Source organism: Hakea prostrata, chromosome 8 (genome assembly GCF_041222555.1).
Source record: "Hakea prostrata isolate BN-2017 chromosome 8, UWA_Hpros_2, whole genome shotgun sequence".
Taxonomy (NCBI): Eukaryota; Viridiplantae; Streptophyta; class Magnoliopsida; order Proteales; family Proteaceae; genus Hakea; species Hakea prostrata.
The window spans coordinates 1,503,672-1,524,428 of NC_142607.1; the positions used below are offsets into that span (position 1 = coordinate 1,503,672).

A 20,757-nucleotide genomic window follows, 5' to 3' on the forward strand; every position below is an offset into this window, starting at 1 on the left:
AATTGGTCTATTAGATTTGCACATGCTTGGTTCTATGTGGACGAAACTGTATGTTATACATGTACAAATCTATAATGCTTGAGTTATAAATTGATATAAATGCTAGACAATTTCAATTTATAGTAAAGTAAAACACTAAACTTACATTAAAATATGCTAATACATAACTAAAACGTATGCACATACATCATCAGTAGTCAACTATCAAATATAACACAAACTGTGCAAGGGTAAGAGTTTACATGACAGCTTTGATTCATATGAAATACACAACCAAAGAAATTCCTCTAGAGACTAATAGAAGCTGTTGGGTTGGCCTCACTCAATCCCACTGTAAGTTTGTCGGACTTGATGTGCATTGTGTTTTGATTCTGTGTGAGACGTAGGAATCCCACGTTATAGACTCCTAGAAGAACCAAACATAATCTTACTCCACAAACATGTTGATTTGAACTAGAATCAAGGTCACACTAAGGGCCAAAACAGGGCTTATGGGGGTAGCCCAACACCCTATGGCCCTACAGGAGATTGCGCATGAACAAGGGTATTTTGGTGATTTTTGCTTGTTCTAGTTTATTCGAATTAGGTTTTGTTGGATCCAGTAGGTTTATAGGATCCCAACCATACTTATGTTTTGGTGATTAGATTTGTTTTGGTCAAGTTATTGAAGAGTTCCAATTAGGTTAGGAGTCCCAATTAGAGAGGGAATTCCCTTAGCTACTTATCTAGATCTACTCTTGTTCTATAATTTGGATTATCCTAAGATGAGTTATGAGATACTCCTTGTTAGAATGAGAGTCCTAGTTTGAATCAGATTCTAATGTTGAGTCCTAGTGTGAGTTTATTTGTGTAAGGTTATAAATAAAGCTTTTAGCTTGTAAGCAGGGACAGCCTTGATTGATGAAAAATTCGAGAATTGAAGGTGCCAAGTTAGAGTTGTGGGATTCCTTAAGGAGGGAACTTGTGGCTACTGTAGTGTTCAAATTTCTGCAAGTTTACACGTTACTTAACCTCCATTCTCTCCTGCAAGTAAATATAATTAATTCCCATCCCAACCCCTACCTTCCCCCTTCTTCCACATTGCAGCCCTCTTTTCCTTTCCCCTTGCCTGCAGCAAAACCCCCCTCCCATGCCCAAACCCTAGTCCATCTCATCCCAGCCCCATCCTTCCCCCTTCCTAAAAACCCTGTGGCGGCGTCATCCCCCTCCCTTCCCCTATTACCTCATTCTCATCCCATTCCCCAGCTTTTTCCCACATGACAGCCTCCCTATTTTCTGTTTCGTCATATTTTCCTCTCCTCTCTTGCGGCAGCATTGGATTTTTCAGATTTCTAGACCTGGGTTTTCCCTACCTGTTTCCCAAACCTAAAACCCTACATCTTGAAAACCCCTCATCTAGTTCCTGCCTCCTTTTGAAATCAAATTCCCTCTCGTCCCCTTACCTTTGATCCTAATTACAGCCCCATTCCCTTCACTTAAAGCCTTAGAAGATCCTATACTTCATCTTCTTCACCAAACCCTAGAAACCATCCTCCTCCACTTGTTGCTTTTAAACCTTTCATCCAAACCCTAATTCTTTATTGAATCACCCTCCCTAACTCTCTACTTTCAACCTTAACCCTAGCCCCAACCACCCCTTAGAAATTCTAATTTTTATTAAACCCTAATCCTGAAGATCTAATTTTGAATTTAAAATTACAGGCTTACAGCAAGGTTCAGGATTGAAATTCAAGCAACCCTAGCTCTATGCCGTTACCTAACCTAAGCTTACTCCATTCCCAACCCTAGAACCTCCATATTCAACCCTAATCCTACAACTGCAGGGTGTTAAAACCCTTGAATTTTTTCTGGTTCAATTGAATAAGTCCTGAAGATTAACCCTACATTTGGGGTTTGCATCAATTCTTAAACACTAGATCCTGGGTTTACGCACATGTATGTCTCATCATCATCATCCACATATTGAAGGCAACCTATCCTAGGATATGGGGTCACCAAACTGTGATGTACTGGATCTAGTACCCACTGGTCATATATAGGTGGAAAATAGTTAGACATGTGAGGCCATAGAGAGGTCCATGGTGTTTTATTTCATTACCATACAATACCTCTATCATATAGTTCTTTTACATTTTCCATGTAAGAAAGTATATTTTAAAAATAAAAGAATAAAAAATAATACATATATTAATATCAATCATGAGTGAACAACTTGTGAACATGCATTTCCCAATAATAGTTTAGAGTAAAATGCATGTTCACAGACCACTCCTTGAGGCAAAATATATCAATCATGAGTGAACAACTTGTGAACATGCATTTCCCAATAATAGTTTAGAGTAAAATGCATGTTCACAGACCACTCCTTTACCCTTTTGCCTCTCTAACATATATTCTAACAGCTTTCATGTTCTATTTCTTTCAGAATCCCCCCCCCCCCCCCCGGCACTTCTTTTTCGGTGAGTTGTAATGCTGATTAACGATAAATACAGACCCCCATCATGAGAACAGTAAGAAAGCTGAGATTAGTTATTGATTGCATGAAATTGAATTTGGGGCTGTAAGGTCAGAGAACTTCACCGAAGAGGCTGCTGGGTAGTGCTCATCAAGTTGCCAAGCAGGTATGGAAGCTAGGCAGGAATCCGCATAAGGTCAGGGACCTTTCCACCATCCACAACAGCTGCAGAGCAGCAAACCATTGGTTTATCCAGAATCTCTGAGACTTGGGCAGGAAATCACCATGCGCCCAGTGTCACTCTTTTCTTCTCCTTTTCCCAAGGTTTGTGACCTTCTTTCATTGGTTTAAAGATGTTGGAAGCCAAAAAAAAAAATCTATTGGAAGTTGCAGCCTTCATAATTCCAAATCAGCCATAAGAATTGGCTAAGATTTCTCCCAGACTTTGCCGTGTTAGGAACTAGGTTCAAATCATGTTACATCCCTCAACTCCCTTTCTAACCCTTTTGACCTAAGACTCCTAGCTTCACTCAACCACCCCCAATAATCTAATCTAACTCCCAAGAGTCCTTTCTGAACCAACTACCACATTCTATGTGCAGCCTAACCACCTAATCTAGTTCTAAAGCAAGGCTAACTAACCATTTGGACCTTGATTATTCCTAAGTGATGTGACCAGCCCTAGGCAGCCCCCAAAGGAGGTACAAGCGCATCCGAGAGCAAGAGACCACCTAGGGGAGACGGATCTGTCCAGGGGTAAACTGGTCATTTTCCTAGCCCTGGATTGAGCTTTATTTGGTTGGTCAAGTCCTGTTTTATTCTAGGAAATTAATTCTGTTTTATTTTCTATTTTGGAGTCCTAATTTTTGAGTTAATGTTGGTATTGATTGTTAGAGAGTCAGGATAGGATTCCCTAATTTTAGGAACCTTATCTTAATAGTAGTTCTATTTTAGTTAAATTCTGTTTTAGTATGTAATTGGATTCCAATTTTGTAGGGATTCATTAGTTGAATCTAGGATGGTCTGTGGAGGCTATAAATAGCATAGTCATTCATGTAATTCTTTGGTCTTGATTAATGAATTGAAGGCGTTTGAGAACGGACGTGAAGTTTTGGGAATCCTGGGGATACCCTATGACACTGGGTTACAACATTGGTCTCAAAGCTACTGTTTCTAGCACTTCTCGGAGTCCGTAACCATTTTACATGAAGCAGTAAGCTTGGAAGACTTATTAGAGACTACTACCAGTCCCACCATCGTATGTCTAGAGGGATACAGTTGCCATAGAGACCTCCAAAGATGTACGAATCTAGAGAAATATGATGGTGTTAAAGACCTTTAGGTGTTCTATGAATGGTTGCATGGTCTAGAAAAGTACTTTGAGAAATATATTATTCAGAGAATCATAAGATGGGGTTTGTGCGAAGATACTTAGTGGGATATGCTCATGAATGTTGGAGCTACAGAAGGGAGCAATTGAGGTATACAGGTATTGAACCAAACACTTGGGAAGAGATGTCAGAGGTGTTGAGGATTACATATATATATATATATATATATATATATATATATATATATATATATATATACACCACATCATGGGAAGAATAAAGAAGGCTGAGTTTGGTTAATTGATTGTGTGACATTGAGTTTGAAGCTGGAATTTCATGGACCTTCTTCACCTAAAGAGGCTGCTGAACAGTGTTCATTGGGTTACTAGGCAGGATGGGTACCTAAGCCAGAATCGTTATCTAGGTCTGGGATCGGTGGGTCTGTCCTGCTTTTCATCCAGTTAATTGATCTACCTGTGTACAGAATTGGTTCTCTTCAGGTTTATGTGTGTGAAGGTTTGTGGTTTTGTGTGCCCAGTCCGTTGTCATGGATACGTTCTTTGTTGTATTATCTGCCATAAACTTTTCTTGGCTATCTGTTTTTGAGCTGTTTCACTTATTGCTTAGTTGAGCTTTGATAAGTTATGAATCCAATACACATCTCCTGCCTCGCTAATCCCATTCAAGATTTTTAAGTGGTTCTTGCATTCATATAGTTCGAAGTGAAATAAAAGCAAGGACCTTTCCCTTAACTGAATACCCTTTTTTTTAATGGGCCTGTCCTGTGTTTCTAGCAGACAGCGAAATGAAAGTATTTGGTTGGATACATTTCTGTGGGAAAACGAATGTTAAGTTGGTTTTAGTTTTCTCTTTATTACATCAATTATACTGCTTTCCTTGGGAAGAAGGGTCAACAAAGAACCTTATTTTGGGATTTGGAAATGTTCAAAGTTTGAAGATCATTTTGGTTTGGCAAGAGTCATGGCATTCATAAGCAGAGTGACACCTGCCTTCGTCTACCACTGCTTTTGGAGTAAAACATGAAACATAAGGTCAGATTACCCAAGTTTTTCAGATCAAACATGTGGAATGGATGTTCCAGTAAGTTTATCATTTTTATAATGGAGTTTTTAGTCTTCATGTCCTAGGGAGCCACTATGACCCAATGGGGAAAAGAGTGTACCTCAGCTTCATTAAACCAACTCTCTTGTTTCAGAGTTCACATAGGCTCGGCAACTAAGACGTATTTAAATAGGGCCATTTGGAAGAAAGTTGTAGTGACACCTTCTTTGACCTGTTTTCCTATGCAATGAATTATATACACATACACACTCACACAGGCATGCACACACAAGAGTAGCTAGTCTCAGTGTTCCTGCACCTATTTTGACTTTTTTTCATATGAAAGATGTTCACTTGCATGCACATACACACAAGAATAAAAAAGAATAGAAGGGATTCAACAGTTCAAGAGCTCTGTCTGTTGGAAAAATATGAAAACATTTCTGTTTGATTGTTTTGGCAGAAAGTTCATTGTGGAATGCATTGCTATGGTTTTTTCCTGTTTGTATTAAATGTCGATGGGGATTGACGTCACTTTTCAGGGTTGTTTCTCCTTTCAATGAATGAAGAATTGCTTATTAAAATAACAAGAAGCTCCGTGTCTTCTGTAATTAAATGAGAAATGTGCTAGCGTTTTTCCTTTGTGTTGCACGATCAATCAGGAAAATGTTTGTTGATTATTCATGTACTAGCTTTGCGAGTGTGTTTCTTTGACATTTCTCAGATATGGACGGTGCATATATTGGCACTACCTTCCCACACTTGTACCTGTTGACGTACCCTTCTGCAAAGCCTGCAAAACCGGTTCAAAGTTATGTACCTAAGATATTTGGTTTCAAGATCCACAAGAGATCCAGATGACGAGGTTTTTCGGGAATGCCACTGCAGTGAGTGGGACTTCGGGGATTGTACAATAAGAAGCTGGTTTATGGCTGCCTACAAGGAATGGCAGGCTTGTAAAGGAGATTTGTTGACTCCGGTTTCACCTCGTTTTGCCAGTGCTGATTCGTTGGTGCTTAAAGTTGACTCGTAGGTAAGAGCTGTATTTGTGATTTTGTTCGTCACAAAATGTTATCAATCCAGTGGTCTTTGGGACTAAATTTTCTGAAACCAATGTTTCCTTCTTCAAGTTAGTTATTTGTCTGAGCACCGTAGTTATCTTCTAATGTTGCCAAGACTTTCTGAGCTCCATGTTATAACTTGAAGTTTTACATTTTCATTATGGGGTACAGAACACAATCTTCTCACCTACCATCCCACTCCCAGTCTCTGATGGAAGCTTCACCTTCAGCCAATGAATTCCTTCCCACCCTGTACCCAAGGCGGGATTCAATAATCTGAGTGGTCACGTGCCCCCACCGAAATTGGCAGCAATATTCGGTACTACTACAATGTATCTGTTCATATAGATTGTCATTTTCAGCTGCTGATGGTTACGGATGATCCATAGTGTTGGTCAAAGCTTTGCCTTGGTCTAAGCTTTGTGAAGATACATGATCCGAATTGTATTACGATCAGATTTTCGGCATCGTGACCCTTTCATTCATCCATCTTATTGCTTGTGTTGGCAGGTTGATTTTATTATTACGCTTTTCCATATAATTCCTATTATAATTGTTTGGGAAAATTAATTTTTAAGATTCTCGTCCCCAATCTGTAGACGACTGAGATGACGACTGTTGACAATACTATTCAGGACTCGGGAGAATGTTTCTTTTTTAAGGGTGTTTTATAACAAAGGGAAATTTTCAGCAGCACCCCCCGCCAGCAACCCTTCAGTTACCCTTTAGTATTAGTGTGATCTCCTAAGTTATACAGTTTATCAATCAAAATTCTTATTACTAGCACCGTTAGTTTTTATATATCTATGTTCAATAATACCCTCATTTGCAAGGAAAGAAGATGGCAAAGTAGAAACGAAAATGTATTCATGCGAGAATGGAAGGGACTCAAGGGAGGAGGATTGCAAACAATAGAGGTAGACGTAGATGAGTCGAGTTTAGGGATATTTTTTCTTTCTTCACGAGGGTACTTTTGTCTTTTTCAAAAGTTTAATTTGCTCATATGAGCTCTTGAACTTTTATTTCATTAGAATTAGGGTCACCGACATATTCTGTCTTATGGGGGATCTAATTGCTTAATTGGGTAACTTAGTGGGTGGCATTGATTTTTAAGGGATTACTCATATAGACGTTGAAACTATTCGTATAACACATTATTGGGAATAGGGGGTAGGGGCTACTTATTCCCAGCAATAAATTACTGGGCTACCAAAGCCTCCTAGTAAGGCAGGTTCTTCATTGGTGGAATTCAGATCTATGGACTCAATGTATGGATCATGGACTTTAATCCGGATATTCTACAACTTATTCGGTCTGGACCTTTGAGTACTCGAATTTGCAATACAAATCCCAGGTTAGAATTACAGGGGTTGTTATAGTCTCTTTTGGGGGGAGGGTCTATGTTATGCACGGACGCTGCCCCAAGTGTTAGTAGGACCACCAACATTTTCTTTTTCCCTGGCGAGATTCCTCTGAGATGGTTGTGGTGACTTGTTGAGCGGAGGTGGTGGACTGTCACCTTGGTTCGATCCCTTGTCTTCATGTCTTCCGTCATAAGGCAATTGAGATGGATTTCTTTGCTGCTTGGGACCTTCAGGAATCACTTATTGACGAATATTGGCTTTAATAAGATCTTTCATCTCTAGGATCTGCCTTTGTAACTCATTGTAGTGATTCATTGTCACGAATTGGTTCAAGTTGGAGGAGCCAAGATGTGGGTCGTTGCGAGGAGGAGATTGATCTCGAGCTCACGACACACCCTCTTGCCGAGTCTCCTAAGCATCAAGATCATTCATATGGCGTCCTGCTAGTGTTCTAGATCTATGTAACACCATGACTTATTGATTAGGATCCTATAGACGACTCAAAAATTGTTGCTCCAAAAACTTGCTTGACAATACAAGCAATTTGACCAGCAACACATGTGTTCGACTATATTGGTTGAAAAACGTCTCTGACGATCAAGTTAGTAGATACACACAACCTTAGAAGTAGAACAATAATTGCAGAGCTCTTAAAGCCAAGTAAAATACTAGAAGTATTCATACTTGATTATGACAATGTGCTAAGTTTATATAGATTTTAGGTAGCTACCTTGTTCGTGTGATCAATCTCCCAAACACTTATTAATCGTTAGATTTAGGGCATTCTTGAGTTGAGTAGTGATCAAGTTCGACCAGAACTCTATGATCAATCCTCACTCCTTTAGTCCCACCTGGAGTCTTATCTGAGACGTGAGGGAAGGTTAGTTCGTGTTCTAGTTTTGTATATTACTTTTTTTTTTTTATAAGAAGAAAATTTTCATTAAATTAAAAACACTTACACCCATAATTTTTAGTTGCATTACCTGTTCCTATTAGTTCAGAAATCAGATAGTGCTAACTTTTCAAACAAACCTTGGAGCATTTGGGATGGGAATTTGTTAAATATTACATATTTGGTTGTCTTAGCAACCTTAATTAACATATCTATGTGATGTAAAGACCATGTTACAAAATTTGGTTTTGGTAACAGATTTGGCAACTCTTCTATATTGCACCAAATTTCCTGTATCCCAATCCCTTGTGTTGCTGCCTTATCCATCCCATATTGGATTCCAAAAAGAGCTACTTCTAGGTTGTCTGGTATCTGCACGGTTCCAAAATTGATGGGCTCTATATGTCCATTCCTGTGCATCCCAATGCTCCATCCTGCCATCCCTAGGTGCTGGTTAAGTACTCCTGCACATATTAATACAATATTATTAGTTTTTAGGATGATGTTGCACCAATTTAAGTTCTCATAGGTTAGGTTTCCTGCATTTGGGATTGGAGAATTATGAATTGTAATTTCATTTTTCTGTAGTTTAAGATTTGCAATCCAGTGATTCAAGCTTTTTAACACCTTTAGAGGGTTAGGATTTTTTTTGTTGAAAAACTTTAAGATTTCTTTCCTGCCAAATGAAATAACAAGAGATAATAAAGACTGAAAGAAACCATTTGGATTTGGATATATCCAAATGGGTTTCAAGGTTTTGACACCAACTTAGAATTGATGAGTCTCTCCAATTTTCAGTTCGTAAGCCCAGTGGTCTAGCAGCATGTATTCTTTTGGCCCATTCACATGATATAAAAAAATGCCAACTTGTTTCGCTTGCTTCTTCGCAGAGAATGCATTCAGATGAACAATTAGACCACTGGGCTGGTTTTGATTTAATTGGTAGACCGTCGTGCAGTAATCGCCAGAAAAACACCTTGAACTTTGGGTGTATAGGTAATTCCCAATAGAATTTCCACCACCCAGAAGAGGGGTTCCCTAACGAAGAGAAACGCCTCTTGATTATCTCAGAAAAAGCTTTTTTAACTGTGAAATCTCCATTTGGAGAAAGCAGGGAGGACCATGAGTCGTCATGGTCCGACAAGTTAATTGGTGTTGAAATGATGGAAATAAAATTAGGATGAGTTAGGAATATCTCCCTGTTGATGCTTTGGATATTGTTGAGGACCTCAGCAACCGTTGCTTGACGTGGCCCTATTGAGAGATCATTTGTTGGTGTCGGATCTGGCATTTGTGTTGGTAACCAGGGATCAAACCAGAAAGAAGTTTGTGTTCCAGCTCCGATTTTTTGTGTCACCATTGTTCTTAATTGCGGAATTATAGTCATGAGACTATTCCAAATCCATGATCCTTTCTTTGCACCAACTTTGGGGTCAAAAAAAGATTGATTTCTGAAATATTTAGCTTTTAGGATACGGACCCATAAAGCATCGGGTTGGGTTAGTATCCTCCATCCTTGTTTCAGAAGCAACGCACAGTTGTAATCTTCCATCCTCTTAAAACCCATACCTCCCATCGCTTTTGGCTTGCAGAGTCTACCCCAAGCAATTAAGTTCAACTGCTTTTTCTTGTTTGGCTGGCCATTCCAAAACCTTTGACAAATCGCATCTATTTTGGTGCATATAATCTTTGGGAATTTCAAACATTGCATTTGGTATAGCGCCATAGATTGCAGTGAAGCTTGCATCAAAACTCCTCTTCCTGCGAAAGAGAGATTTGTTGCCTTCCAACACGCCATCTTCTTGGTCATTCGCTCGAGCACAGATTGCAGAAATTTTTGTTTTTCCTTTCCCAGCCAATAATTTTGTTCCCAAATATGTTGTCTCTCCTCTTAATTCTGGTACCCGTAAGATAGAAAGTATCACATTTCTGTCCTCTCTGAGCACATTCCGGCTGAAATGAACTCCACTTTTCTCAAAGTTGATCTCTTGTCCTGTTAAATCTGAGAAAAGTTCTAGGACAGCCTTCAAAGCCATCACTTCTTCAGTGTCTGCTTTGCAGAACAAAAACGTGTCATTTGCAAAAAATAAGTGAGTGATATCTGGTGCCCCTCTCCCTATTTTGACACCACTGATTAGATTGAGTGATTTATAATCATCAAGGAGTCGAGACAAGACTTCCATGATTAAAAGAAAGAGATATGGACTCAGGGGGCACCCCTGTCTAAGACCTCTTGATCCCAAAAACCATGAGTAAGGGGATCCACTCATTTTAATCGAGAAGGTGGGGGATGAGATTAAGATGTCAGTTAATCTACACCATTTTTCATCAAACCCAAGGAAATGAAACAGCTTGACTAATATACCCCGATCAGCCTTATCATAGGCTTTTGACATGTCTAGTTTTAAAGCAATAAAACCTTTTTTGCATCGGGTTTTTTTTTATGAAATGAAAGATCTCATGTGCCACTATGATATTATCCGTAATTTGCCTTTGTGCCACAAACGCACCTTGGTTTGGTGAAATGATTTATGGGAGAAAGGATTTTAATCTTTTTGCAAAGATTTTTGCAATAATTTTGTAGGACACATTGCAAAAACTGATGGGATGGAAATCCGATACTAGTTTTGCATTTTCTTTTTTTGGGATGAAGCAGAGTAGAGTGTGGTTAACTCCATCTGGGAGAATCTCATTCAAGAAGAAAGACTTAACGGACTTGAAGACGTCCTTGCAAATGACATTCCAGAATTTCTGATAGAAGAAAGCGTTAAAGCCGTCCATTCCTGGTGCTTTATGAGGACCCAATGAGAAAACAACACTCTTAATCTCTTGATTGTCCGGTGTGATAGACAAATTTCCGCCATCAATATTGATGGGAGGAAAGAGACATTCAACAAAACTAGGGTCCAAAGTTTGATTAGGTTGGAACAGATAAAATCTGCAAAAACCCCAGCTATCTCACTAGGTTTCGTAAAATTTTTCCCATTTGCCCCAACCTCTGAGATTTTTCTCTTGTGGAGGTTAACTTTACTCGACAGGTGATAAAATTTGGTATTCCTATCCCCATCAGAGATGTACATGCCCCGGGACTTTTGAAACCAAAACATCTCCTCCGCCTCCATGGCCCAATCAAGCAGTTGTTTTTTTTCCCTAATTCCCTCCCAGTCAGGATTAGGCCATTGTTCAAGAAGCTCGATTTCCATTGAAATACGAACAAAAATATTGTCCACACGGCCAAACACCGAGTTGTTCCAATGTTGTAGGAATCGAGTCAAATTGGCCAATTTGACATGAAAGGGAGAGGGTGAATTTTTAAACCAGGCTGATTGAAGATCCATCGAAAATCTAGGATGGGATATCCAAGCATCTTGAAAATGGAACAATTTCCTTTTGAAATCCCCATCAGAAAGAGGGAGCAAGATTAAGGGGTTGTTGTCAGAGCCAACAACTGGAAGTCTTGTATATTACTTAATGCGCACATCTACTTAGTTTTTCCATAGTTCGACTAGGTTCTGCTCGACCTCGTTAATCCTTGGCCTGACCCTGGTTAGTTTTTGCAAGGTGGCCATATCAATTACCAATTGAGCCAACCTTTGTTGGTAAATAAGACATGTCTTCATGAGATCATAATTTAAATCAACGACATGATTTGGAGATGAAATTTTTTTTTGTTAAGACGATTTTATTTGGGAATGGAGGTATTATATAATATATGTCATGTGCAAGAGTTAAGAGTCAATAAGCTCTACATTAAGAGGTACTCTTAGTCTCTTATTGATCGTATCACTAGAGCAACTCTTCTTTAATACGGAGAAAAACTTTTGAGTGTTTGCCTCCCAAAATGACTTGCGGAGTGCCAATCTAATGACCCTAGTACGGTCGACTTCCTACTTACTCCTAGTTGGGTGGGATTTGTTGGGAAGGACTCTGGAAACTAACAAATTTCGCCGCACGCTTAGAAAGGTCTTAGGCCTTCTTTCCTGAATCCTGAAGTGTTCGCTGGCTCGGCTTGTTTATTATTGATCTGTCTCGCTATCCTTCTCGTCTCGGCCTCCGGCATATAGGAATTGAGAGAACCAGAACCAAGATTGGTAGAAGAAAATAGGGCAAAAAAGAGAGGATGATCCAGAGGAATGGAAGTTCGGGGGATTGATCGGTTTTGAACTCTGGCGTGTCCCGGTTGGTTGGTGGTGGTGCATCGAATCGTAAGGGAAAGGGAAAGGGAAAGGGAAAGGGAAACCAAAGCCGACATCCAAAAGAGAGAAGAGGAGGAAGAATATGGGGGGGACGAGTATCGATCCTAACCATGATGGAGGATCCGAGGAGCAGCAGAAACGGTCGGAAATATATACGTACGAGGCGCCGTGGCACATCTACGCCATGAACTGGAGCGTGCGGAGGGACAAGAAGTATCGGCTGGCCATCGCGAGCCTTCTGGAACAGTATCCAAACCGGGTGGAGATCGTGCAACTGGACGACTCCAACGGCGAGATCAGGTCGGACTCCAACCTCTCTTTCGAGCACCCCTACCCTCCCACTAAAACCATCTTCATCCCTGACAAGGAGTGCCAGAAACCCGACCTCCTGGCCACCTCCGGGGATTTCCTCCGCATCTGGTGCATCTCCGAGGGCAACGTGGAGCTCAAGAGCCTGCTCAATGGGAACAAGAACAGCGAGTTCTGTGGGCCCCTCACCTCCTTCGACTGGAACGAGGCGGAGCCCAAGCGCATCGGCACTTCCAGTATCGACACCACCTGCACCATCTGGGACATTGAGCGCGAGGCCGTCGATACCCAACTCATCGCCCACGACAAGGAGGTCTACGACATCGCCTGGGGCGGCGTTGGCGTGTTCGCCTCCGTCTCTGCCGACGGCTCCGTTAGGGTTTTCGACCTGCGTGACAAGGAGCACTCCACCATCATCTACGAGAGCTCCGAGCCAGACACCCCTCTTGTTCGCCTTGGCTGGAACAAGCAGGACCCTAGGTACATGGCCACCATCATCATGGACAGCGCCAAGGTCGTCGTTCTCGACATCCGCTTTCCCACTCTCCCCGTCGTCGAGCTGCAGAGGCACCAGGCCAGCGTCAACGCTATCGCCTGGGCTCCCCACAGCTCCTGTCACATCTGTACCGCCGGCGACGACTCCCAGGCCTTGATTTGGGATCTCTCTTCCATGGGCCAGCCCGTGGAGGGCGGCCTTGATCCCATCCTCGCCTACACTGCTGGGGCTGAGATCGAACAGCTGCAGTGGTCCTCGTCCCAGCCCGATTGGGTTGCCATTGCCTTCTCTACCAAGCTCCAGATTCTCAGGGTTTGATTAAGAGAGATTTGAATCATTCGCTGCTATTCGCATCGCAGGGGTCTCTCTTACGCTTGGAGCTGTAAGTGGATTTAAAAAAAAAAAGAAGGAATTCTTTTTCTTGCTCAATGAATATTTGATCAAAGATGGATGGATTGGATTATGACCTGAATTTCAGAATTTCGGACATAGATGAATGCTGAGGTGTTGTTTTCCCTTGTTTCTTTGTTGCATATGATTCATCATAAACTATTCTCAGCACTTATGCTTGGCTAATTGTAGCATCGTAGGCTAGGGTTATTGATATGTCTAGATTAATTATTAATACCAATATCAATATATGAATTGTCAATAATGATCTATCCTGTCTATGAATTTGCCTATCTTGCTCCTGTCTCCAAACTTGTGGTATACTGAATTCACAGTAGGCAAGTGACCGACTGATATTGGTTGGTGTAGCCAAACATTACAACTCTGAGCTGCCTTGGTTGGTTATCTTTTATTTGATTCTTTCTTTTTCTGATCCAAAAATAATGCAAGTTTCCCTATCATATTTATGTTCTTGACTGAAATTTGGGTAAGTATTTTGTTCCTATCCAGAATTCTTTCCAAGCATTTGGATAGATATGAGTATGATTGAATTTATGTCTTGTCTTATTCGTGATGTGTACTTTTCCTTTTGAAACTGGCATTTAATATTTTTGCGTTGGTTTTTTTGTTTTTTGGGAGGTGGAGGGGAGGGGTGGGATTGATGCATTGCCTCTTTCCACTTATTCTTTTAATGTATCATTCCATTGCTTCTTTTATCAAGTGTTGACGTTGCTAGTATTGATCTCATGGGTTGGTGTAGAAGGTTAAATTTTTGGACTTGGGCACAGGATCTGCCTCCATTGGTTGGAAACCAGGAGGGTAATATAGGCCAAAACCCTATCGAATTGAGAAGCAGTGAAGATCTCCATTGATCTTTGAGAAGGGAAACTGCTACATTTGTTCATGAAAATTTTCAAATCAGGCATGCTCAGAAGGGAAAATTTCTTAGATGTATGAGATAAAAAATAATGTGTGTATTTAAGAGATGTTTTAGATTCTTTGGTTTAGATTTGAAAAGATTTACTTAATTTTGACTTTAAATTTGAGATAAACCACTAAAAATACCTTTCTGCCATTTTTTTTACCCTTTCCATAATTTAACTCTGAAGATTAGATTTATTAACTTGCTCATTAAGATCTTCTCAACGATCAAGTTCCGTCTTCATTCTTCTGTTGATTCAATACTCTATATGACTTGACATTGTGATTACCACTGTTTAAAGTTGTGAGTGGTGTGTTATATCAGGTTATTATTGGTTGAAGGGGAAGGGGTTTGTTATAGGAGCAGATAAAAATCCTGGGCATTTTGAGTTCCATAAACAAAGAACTTATCTGGTTCTTTTCCTTAGTTACAGTTCTTGGTTGGTGCCTTCCCAAATTATTCAGTTGCAATGCCACTGTTTCTCAACTGCTCTCTCTTTTAAGTGTCCATTGTGTCATATGATGGTATAAGTAACAAGAAATAATGGAAACTAGTTATATGTAAGAGGTAGGCCAGCATTTCCATCATCTATCTTCTTCCTTTATCTCAAGTAACTGGTGTGATTGGTTTGGTGTATCATAAAGAAGATCAATAATGAGTTGGGCTCAGTTGGGAATGAGGAGATGAAGAGAACATTAAAATTAGAGCTGTTGTTGGGTGATATTTGTATCAAGTGGAATTCAAAAGCTGAAAGCTTGATACGGACTGTAATACCCGTGTTCCGAATGTTCCGTTTGATGAGGTGATAAGCTGTTTGTACCTGATGGACCGTGAGTCCATGACTCTAAACTGGCAAAGGAGAGCCAAGATACTGGGAATAAGGAAGTTTAAGCATAATGTATGAATTTTAGATACATGACTGGGCCAAATGCAAAGTGATAGACCTCTCATAACTAGGGTGTACAAGCGTAAAAATAAAGAGAAGAGAACAATGTCACTCCCGGTGGTTGAAGGGGACAAAAGCAAGGGAGGGACAGCTGTCAACATTCTATTGGATAACAATCATTACTCTGCTCACAGCAGTGCTGCAGAAGAGACAGGCCACATGGCAGGGGATGAGTGGGAAGGCATGTAATAGTTTGTTAGAACTATTAGGGTATGTAAGGAGGATTGGAGAAGGGGAGAGGGGAGGAGAAAGGAGGAACAAGCGAGGCTTGTGGGAGAGGGAAGACCTCTCGGAGGGGCTCTGTGTGTTGGAGCTGTTCTGGTTATCTGATAAGTTCGTTTACTTTGTTGTTTTTCTCAGATTAAATAGCAGATAGTAGAATCAACTTGTGTTCTTAGTGTTATCAATTCAGATATTACTAAATGAATGCAGCTACTGTTTCATGGTTGTTCTAGTTATTTGTACTGTTACTGTTATCTTAGAATTACATTCAGCAGCTAGTAGATTGTTCTTCTTCAGTTCTTGATAAGGATTAATGAAGTTTACATCAAGGGCCTATCACAAAGCTTCTGGCAGGCCTTGTTTATGGTATGCAATAGGTTGGGGTGGGCCCACAATTCCATAAAATGGCCTACTTATGAATGTATTAATTATGTATCTATGATATAGAATACAGTATATATGTTATTTAAAGAAAGGAAAGTAGGGGTGGTGGGAGAGAGGTGACTCACCTAGTCACCTTACCTCCTCACCCCACTGCCTCTCTTTCCTCCCTCCATGTTGAGGGGGAGGCATCAAATGCCAAAATTATACTAATAAAGTAAAGGATGAACAGGAAGAAAAAAAACAAGAGAGAGGAGAGAGAAAATAAGAAATGGAAAGAGGGAAGAAGAGGAAGGAGAGAAAACAGGGCTATGGGTCTTGCATTCTTTCTCTAAGGTATCGATCGAACCGTGAACAACCCCCAAGAAAAGGAATATGCTTAAGAATAATACGTAAGTGAATTCTTACACTTAATGTATGTTGGGGATAGCAATGAACCTTATATGATTTATGACTTTACGCTATGATGATTACTTCAACGTAGAACACATATATGTATGTATGAAAGTAAAATGACCTACCGGTGTTTATGAATGGAAAATGATATGATTACATTAAGAAATAGAAAGGAGAAGATTTAATTGTGCTCATTAGGTAGGAATGACACGATGGTATTATGATGTGGAAATGATATAATGTAGTTATGCGTATGAGACATAAATGACATGATATTCTAGCATGGAAATGATATTACTTACATAGTTATGCCCACAGAATAAAAATGTACCAGCTATGTGTATGAAATGACAATGTAATAACTATCATAGTTTATATTTATGGAATGAAAGGGGTATATTTATCTATTTGGAAAAAAAATGACATAGTTATGTTGATGTAATGGTAATGGCATGATTAGATTATGAAATGAAATGATATGGTTATGACAGGATTATGTTATAGAATGGAAAGGACACACAACATGTTTATGTCTATGGAATGGAAATGACATAGAGATGTTATACTTATGGTATAAAATGTCATTGATATGATTATAAAATGGTGTGACATGGTTTAACAAAGGTATGCTAATGGAATGGAACTGACGATGTTATATTTACGGCTTAGAAATGATATGAAAGATTGACAGGTGGCTTATAAGATAATATAGAGGAACTTTAACGAACGACTTAATGTAATATAGGACTAAGGAGTGAATGTGGAAAGCCAAACCGATGAGGGTAATGAAATCACGACCCACTGTTTGTATAACGGTGACACGTCCCAATACATCAAGAGGGCATACTCTTGCGATGGCATACATTCCGGCTTGAGTTGAGATAAGAGAACTTTTGCTGAGATAAGAGGGAAATTATGCAAAGAAGAAGATCAATGGAAAGGTTGAGGAATTTGAAGGTCTCACCCCTTCTTAGTACAATGGTGATTCGTTCCGGTACCAAGAGGGAATGTTTATGGGATGAGATCTGTTTTTGCATAAATCAAGACAAAAGGAGGATTCATGTAGAAAGGAAGATCGATGGAGGACAGATGAATATGAAAGTCTCAACTCTTCTCAGTATGATGGTGATACGTTCCAGTACATGAAGGGAATGTTTATGTGACGAGATCGTTTCTCATAAACTAAGACTAAGGAATTCACGCATGGAAGAAGGCTAATGAAAGCCAATAGTTATCATATTTATATAAACGGAGGGAAATACGAAAGAATGTAGATTTCCATTGTACGCTCCCTATTAAAGTGTTATGCTAAATGAAAGGTCCATACTAGAGGGCCAATGAATAGGACAAAGGAAAAAGGATAAGATGCTTACAGGATGTTGTGTTGGAAGTACCAATCGTTGTGTTGTGTACATGTATTCTTTTCATGACTGAACTCCTATTGTAACTTAATGTTCTATGACATGGTTTGTGCTACTTTGTTTATGTTTTAGGGATAGTTTCACTTACTGAGTTAAATGTGCATTGAAGTTCATTAATTATTCCAAACACAGGCATTAAAGAGAAGGGTAGGAGGGGTTGCTCGCACAGGTAAGAATGAATGACCTTTGGTGTATTGTGAAATAACATTTAGATGCCAACAGCATCACCTAGCTTGTGCTTTTGGGGTTCTTATGTTTGTGTTGCCGAGTACTTGGTCCTTGACCATAGATATGTATGCTTTGTTATTGAGGGACCTTTTGATTTGATGAATAAAGAAAAGAAGGAAAAATAAAGTTTTATTTACAAACCTCATTAGTGAAAGCTTCTGCATGTTGCAATAGAAAATGTTTGATTAGAAAACGGTGACCTGCCTGCATATGTCCAGTTAGACTACAGTGTCATGGGTCCCATTGGGTCTAGGAAATTGGGGCATGACAAAACCACTTTCTAGTATGCCAAGAAATGGAAAACCCTCTCTGATCTTATCCTTGGGTAGGTCAAGAACATGGAAAACCTAACTCAGCCCATGTAGGTGATCATACAGTTGATTCGTGTACGGCATTTGTGTGCCATTAGAGCTGCTCCAGCTCAAGGCAACAGCCAAGGAGACACTTCTGAGCCTCTTTGATGCACCTGCTTGCTTGTAGACCAGACCCTACGACCACAAAACAGTGTCCCTTTTAACACATTAATTCCAGAAATCTACTAAGCCAAATGGCTAGAGAGAGGTGGGCAAACTCACTGCTGGAGTTGGTATTTATTTTTGTGATAGGTAAGGCCAATGGGAGAGGAGATTAATGATCGAGATAGTAGGCCTAATATTTAGGTATATCATAAAAAAAAGTTATGTAAACAAGTATTTTAGATCATTTAATCTATTTTAAAGTTGTTTAAATGGGTAATTTAGTTAATTTAACTCTAATTTCTTGCTAGATGGGAAGAATAGATATTAATTTGGGGATTAGGTGAAATCTTTTTGAAGTCTAAATCAGTGAATGTAACAAGAAATTTTCCCTAATCAGAAATGGGCTTTAGTTGACTTGGCCGATTCTGCCCTGATTTTTTTCTTTAAGCCTTTTTGGGGTTTTTTTGGTTTATTTTAGATTGAATTCTCATGAAGAACTGTATGATGTTATTGTATTGTGGAGAAGAGGACCTTGTCCACGAAGAGCAGATGTAGAACTTTAAATAAGTCCTTGTGGTGTGAATTCCAAATGAGGGAGCAAGGCTGCTGGACCAAAATGGTTGCTGATGTGGCCTTGTCGAGAAGTGTTAGAAATTAGCTTTACGTATATGGTGGAAATGCTGATACTAAATGGTATATTTATGAACCATTTCTTTTGTGAAGGTATGTCAGGTGCTTTTGGCTTCTTTTCCCTTGGTTCTTTGAAACTTTTCTCGGTTTCTTAATTAACATTCTGCTTCAAGGTTTGTGATTTGTGTTCTAGATGTGCTTGGGCTATTCCATAACCTGTGGTTGTTAACCAAGTGAAAGGCTTATTCAAGTGGACAATAATGTATCCTTTTCCTATTCCATTGGTTAGTCTTATCATTGTTTTTTACTTTTCACCCTTTGAAGTTGTTGGCCGAGTAGTTTTGCTTTGACTTGTAAAATTCTGTTAGAATATGGTTGTCCTAGGGTGGATTTTGTGATTCAGAATATACATGTTTGCCTGGCATATAAAAATGCTTTGGGAGTTGTGATGGCTTTTGGTTACTCTTGTCCTCCTTCCCCCCCCCCCCCCCCCCCCCCCCCCCCAAAAAAAAAAAAAAAAAACCAACCCACCCCACCCAATAAAAAAAAATTCCCATCTCTTGAATGAATTGTTTTGCTGCTTTGGTTTTCTGCTCAATGTCTTGGAATGGTTTGCACTACAAGATTATAGTGTAAGTGAATTGCTTCTGTTATATGTTTTATCATGGGTTGTACCTTTGGTGGTCTGCTTGGTTTATCGTTTCTACTTCTACATGCATCTGTGACATGTCTGCTTCTGTTTTGTAATGGTCTTTGGCTCAATCAGGTTCGGATATATATTTTTTTTAAGTCTACTTGTTGAATTTGGAGCATCAATTGCCCATTTAGTTGCTTGGAACTTCGTTTGCCTTTCCAAGCCTGGTATGACAGTTGGAATTGGATTTAGCAATTCAGATGTTTCTGTGGTAAAATGAAAGCACTGAATCTTTATTTAGGACGATTATAGGTTTGGTTTTTGCCTCATTTTTGTTTGGTTAATAATGGGTTTGGTTTATGCTGTAGTTTTTGGTTATTTGTATGCAATCTGATGATTACTTACCGTTGATCCTAAAAAAAAAAGAGAAAAAAATGCAATTTGATGTGGTCAGGTGGTGTTCCCGGTGTCTGTTTCTACATCAGCAATATAAAATCACGTTTGGCCCCTCTCAAAAATAAAAGGGGGCATCTTATGTGGCTGATAATGAACGCTTTCAATCTTTCATTATGATTTGCATGTCTGTGATGGCCCTTTGGGGTGTTCTTTTGTCCATTATTTTTTTTTCAAAAAATAACGAATAGGACCTTTGGGGTATATGTATTTTGCCAGTTATCGCGGCGGTCGTTGAATGTGTTAAAAAAATAATGAATATGGACATTTAATTTTAGAACCAACTTAATTTTTTTCAAAAAATAACCAATAGCTTTTAGGGGTACATGTATTTGGCCAGTTATCGTGGGGGTCATTGAATGTTTTGAAAAATAATAAATATAGACATTAAATTTTAGAACCAACTTTGAAATAATAAATTGATAATGAAGATCAGAAAATAAAGTTAAAATATTGAAATTGAAATTAAAACACAGGGAAATGAGTTAAAAGTAATTAGAAAAAGAGAAT

At 39.4% G+C, this 20,757-nt stretch overlaps 2 protein-coding genes across 2 annotated transcripts in view; both read left to right on the top strand.

Moving 5' to 3' along the window:
* Window positions 1–6,599, top strand: part of LOC149006170 (casein kinase II subunit beta-3-like) — a 47,958-nt gene extending 41,359 nt beyond the window's left edge. Inside the window, exon 5 of the mRNA XM_089164913.1 lies at window positions 5,573–6,599. Coding sequence (XP_089021039.1) covers window positions 5,573–5,709 — 137 coding nt within the window. The 3' untranslated portion in view covers window positions 5,710–6,599. The remainder of the gene's footprint in view (window positions 1–5,572) is intronic.
* A 5,325-nt stretch (window positions 6,600–11,924) lies between these two features.
* On the top strand, window positions 11,925–19,633 carry LOC149006172 (WD repeat-containing protein LWD1). Its single transcript, XM_089165700.1, has one exon. It carries the CDS (start codon window positions 12,444–12,446, stop codon window positions 13,482–13,484), a length of 1,041 nt encoding a protein of 346 aa, XP_089021826.1. The 5' UTR covers window positions 11,925–12,443; the 3' UTR covers window positions 13,485–19,633.
* The last annotated feature ends 1,124 nt before the right edge of the window (window positions 19,634–20,757 follow it).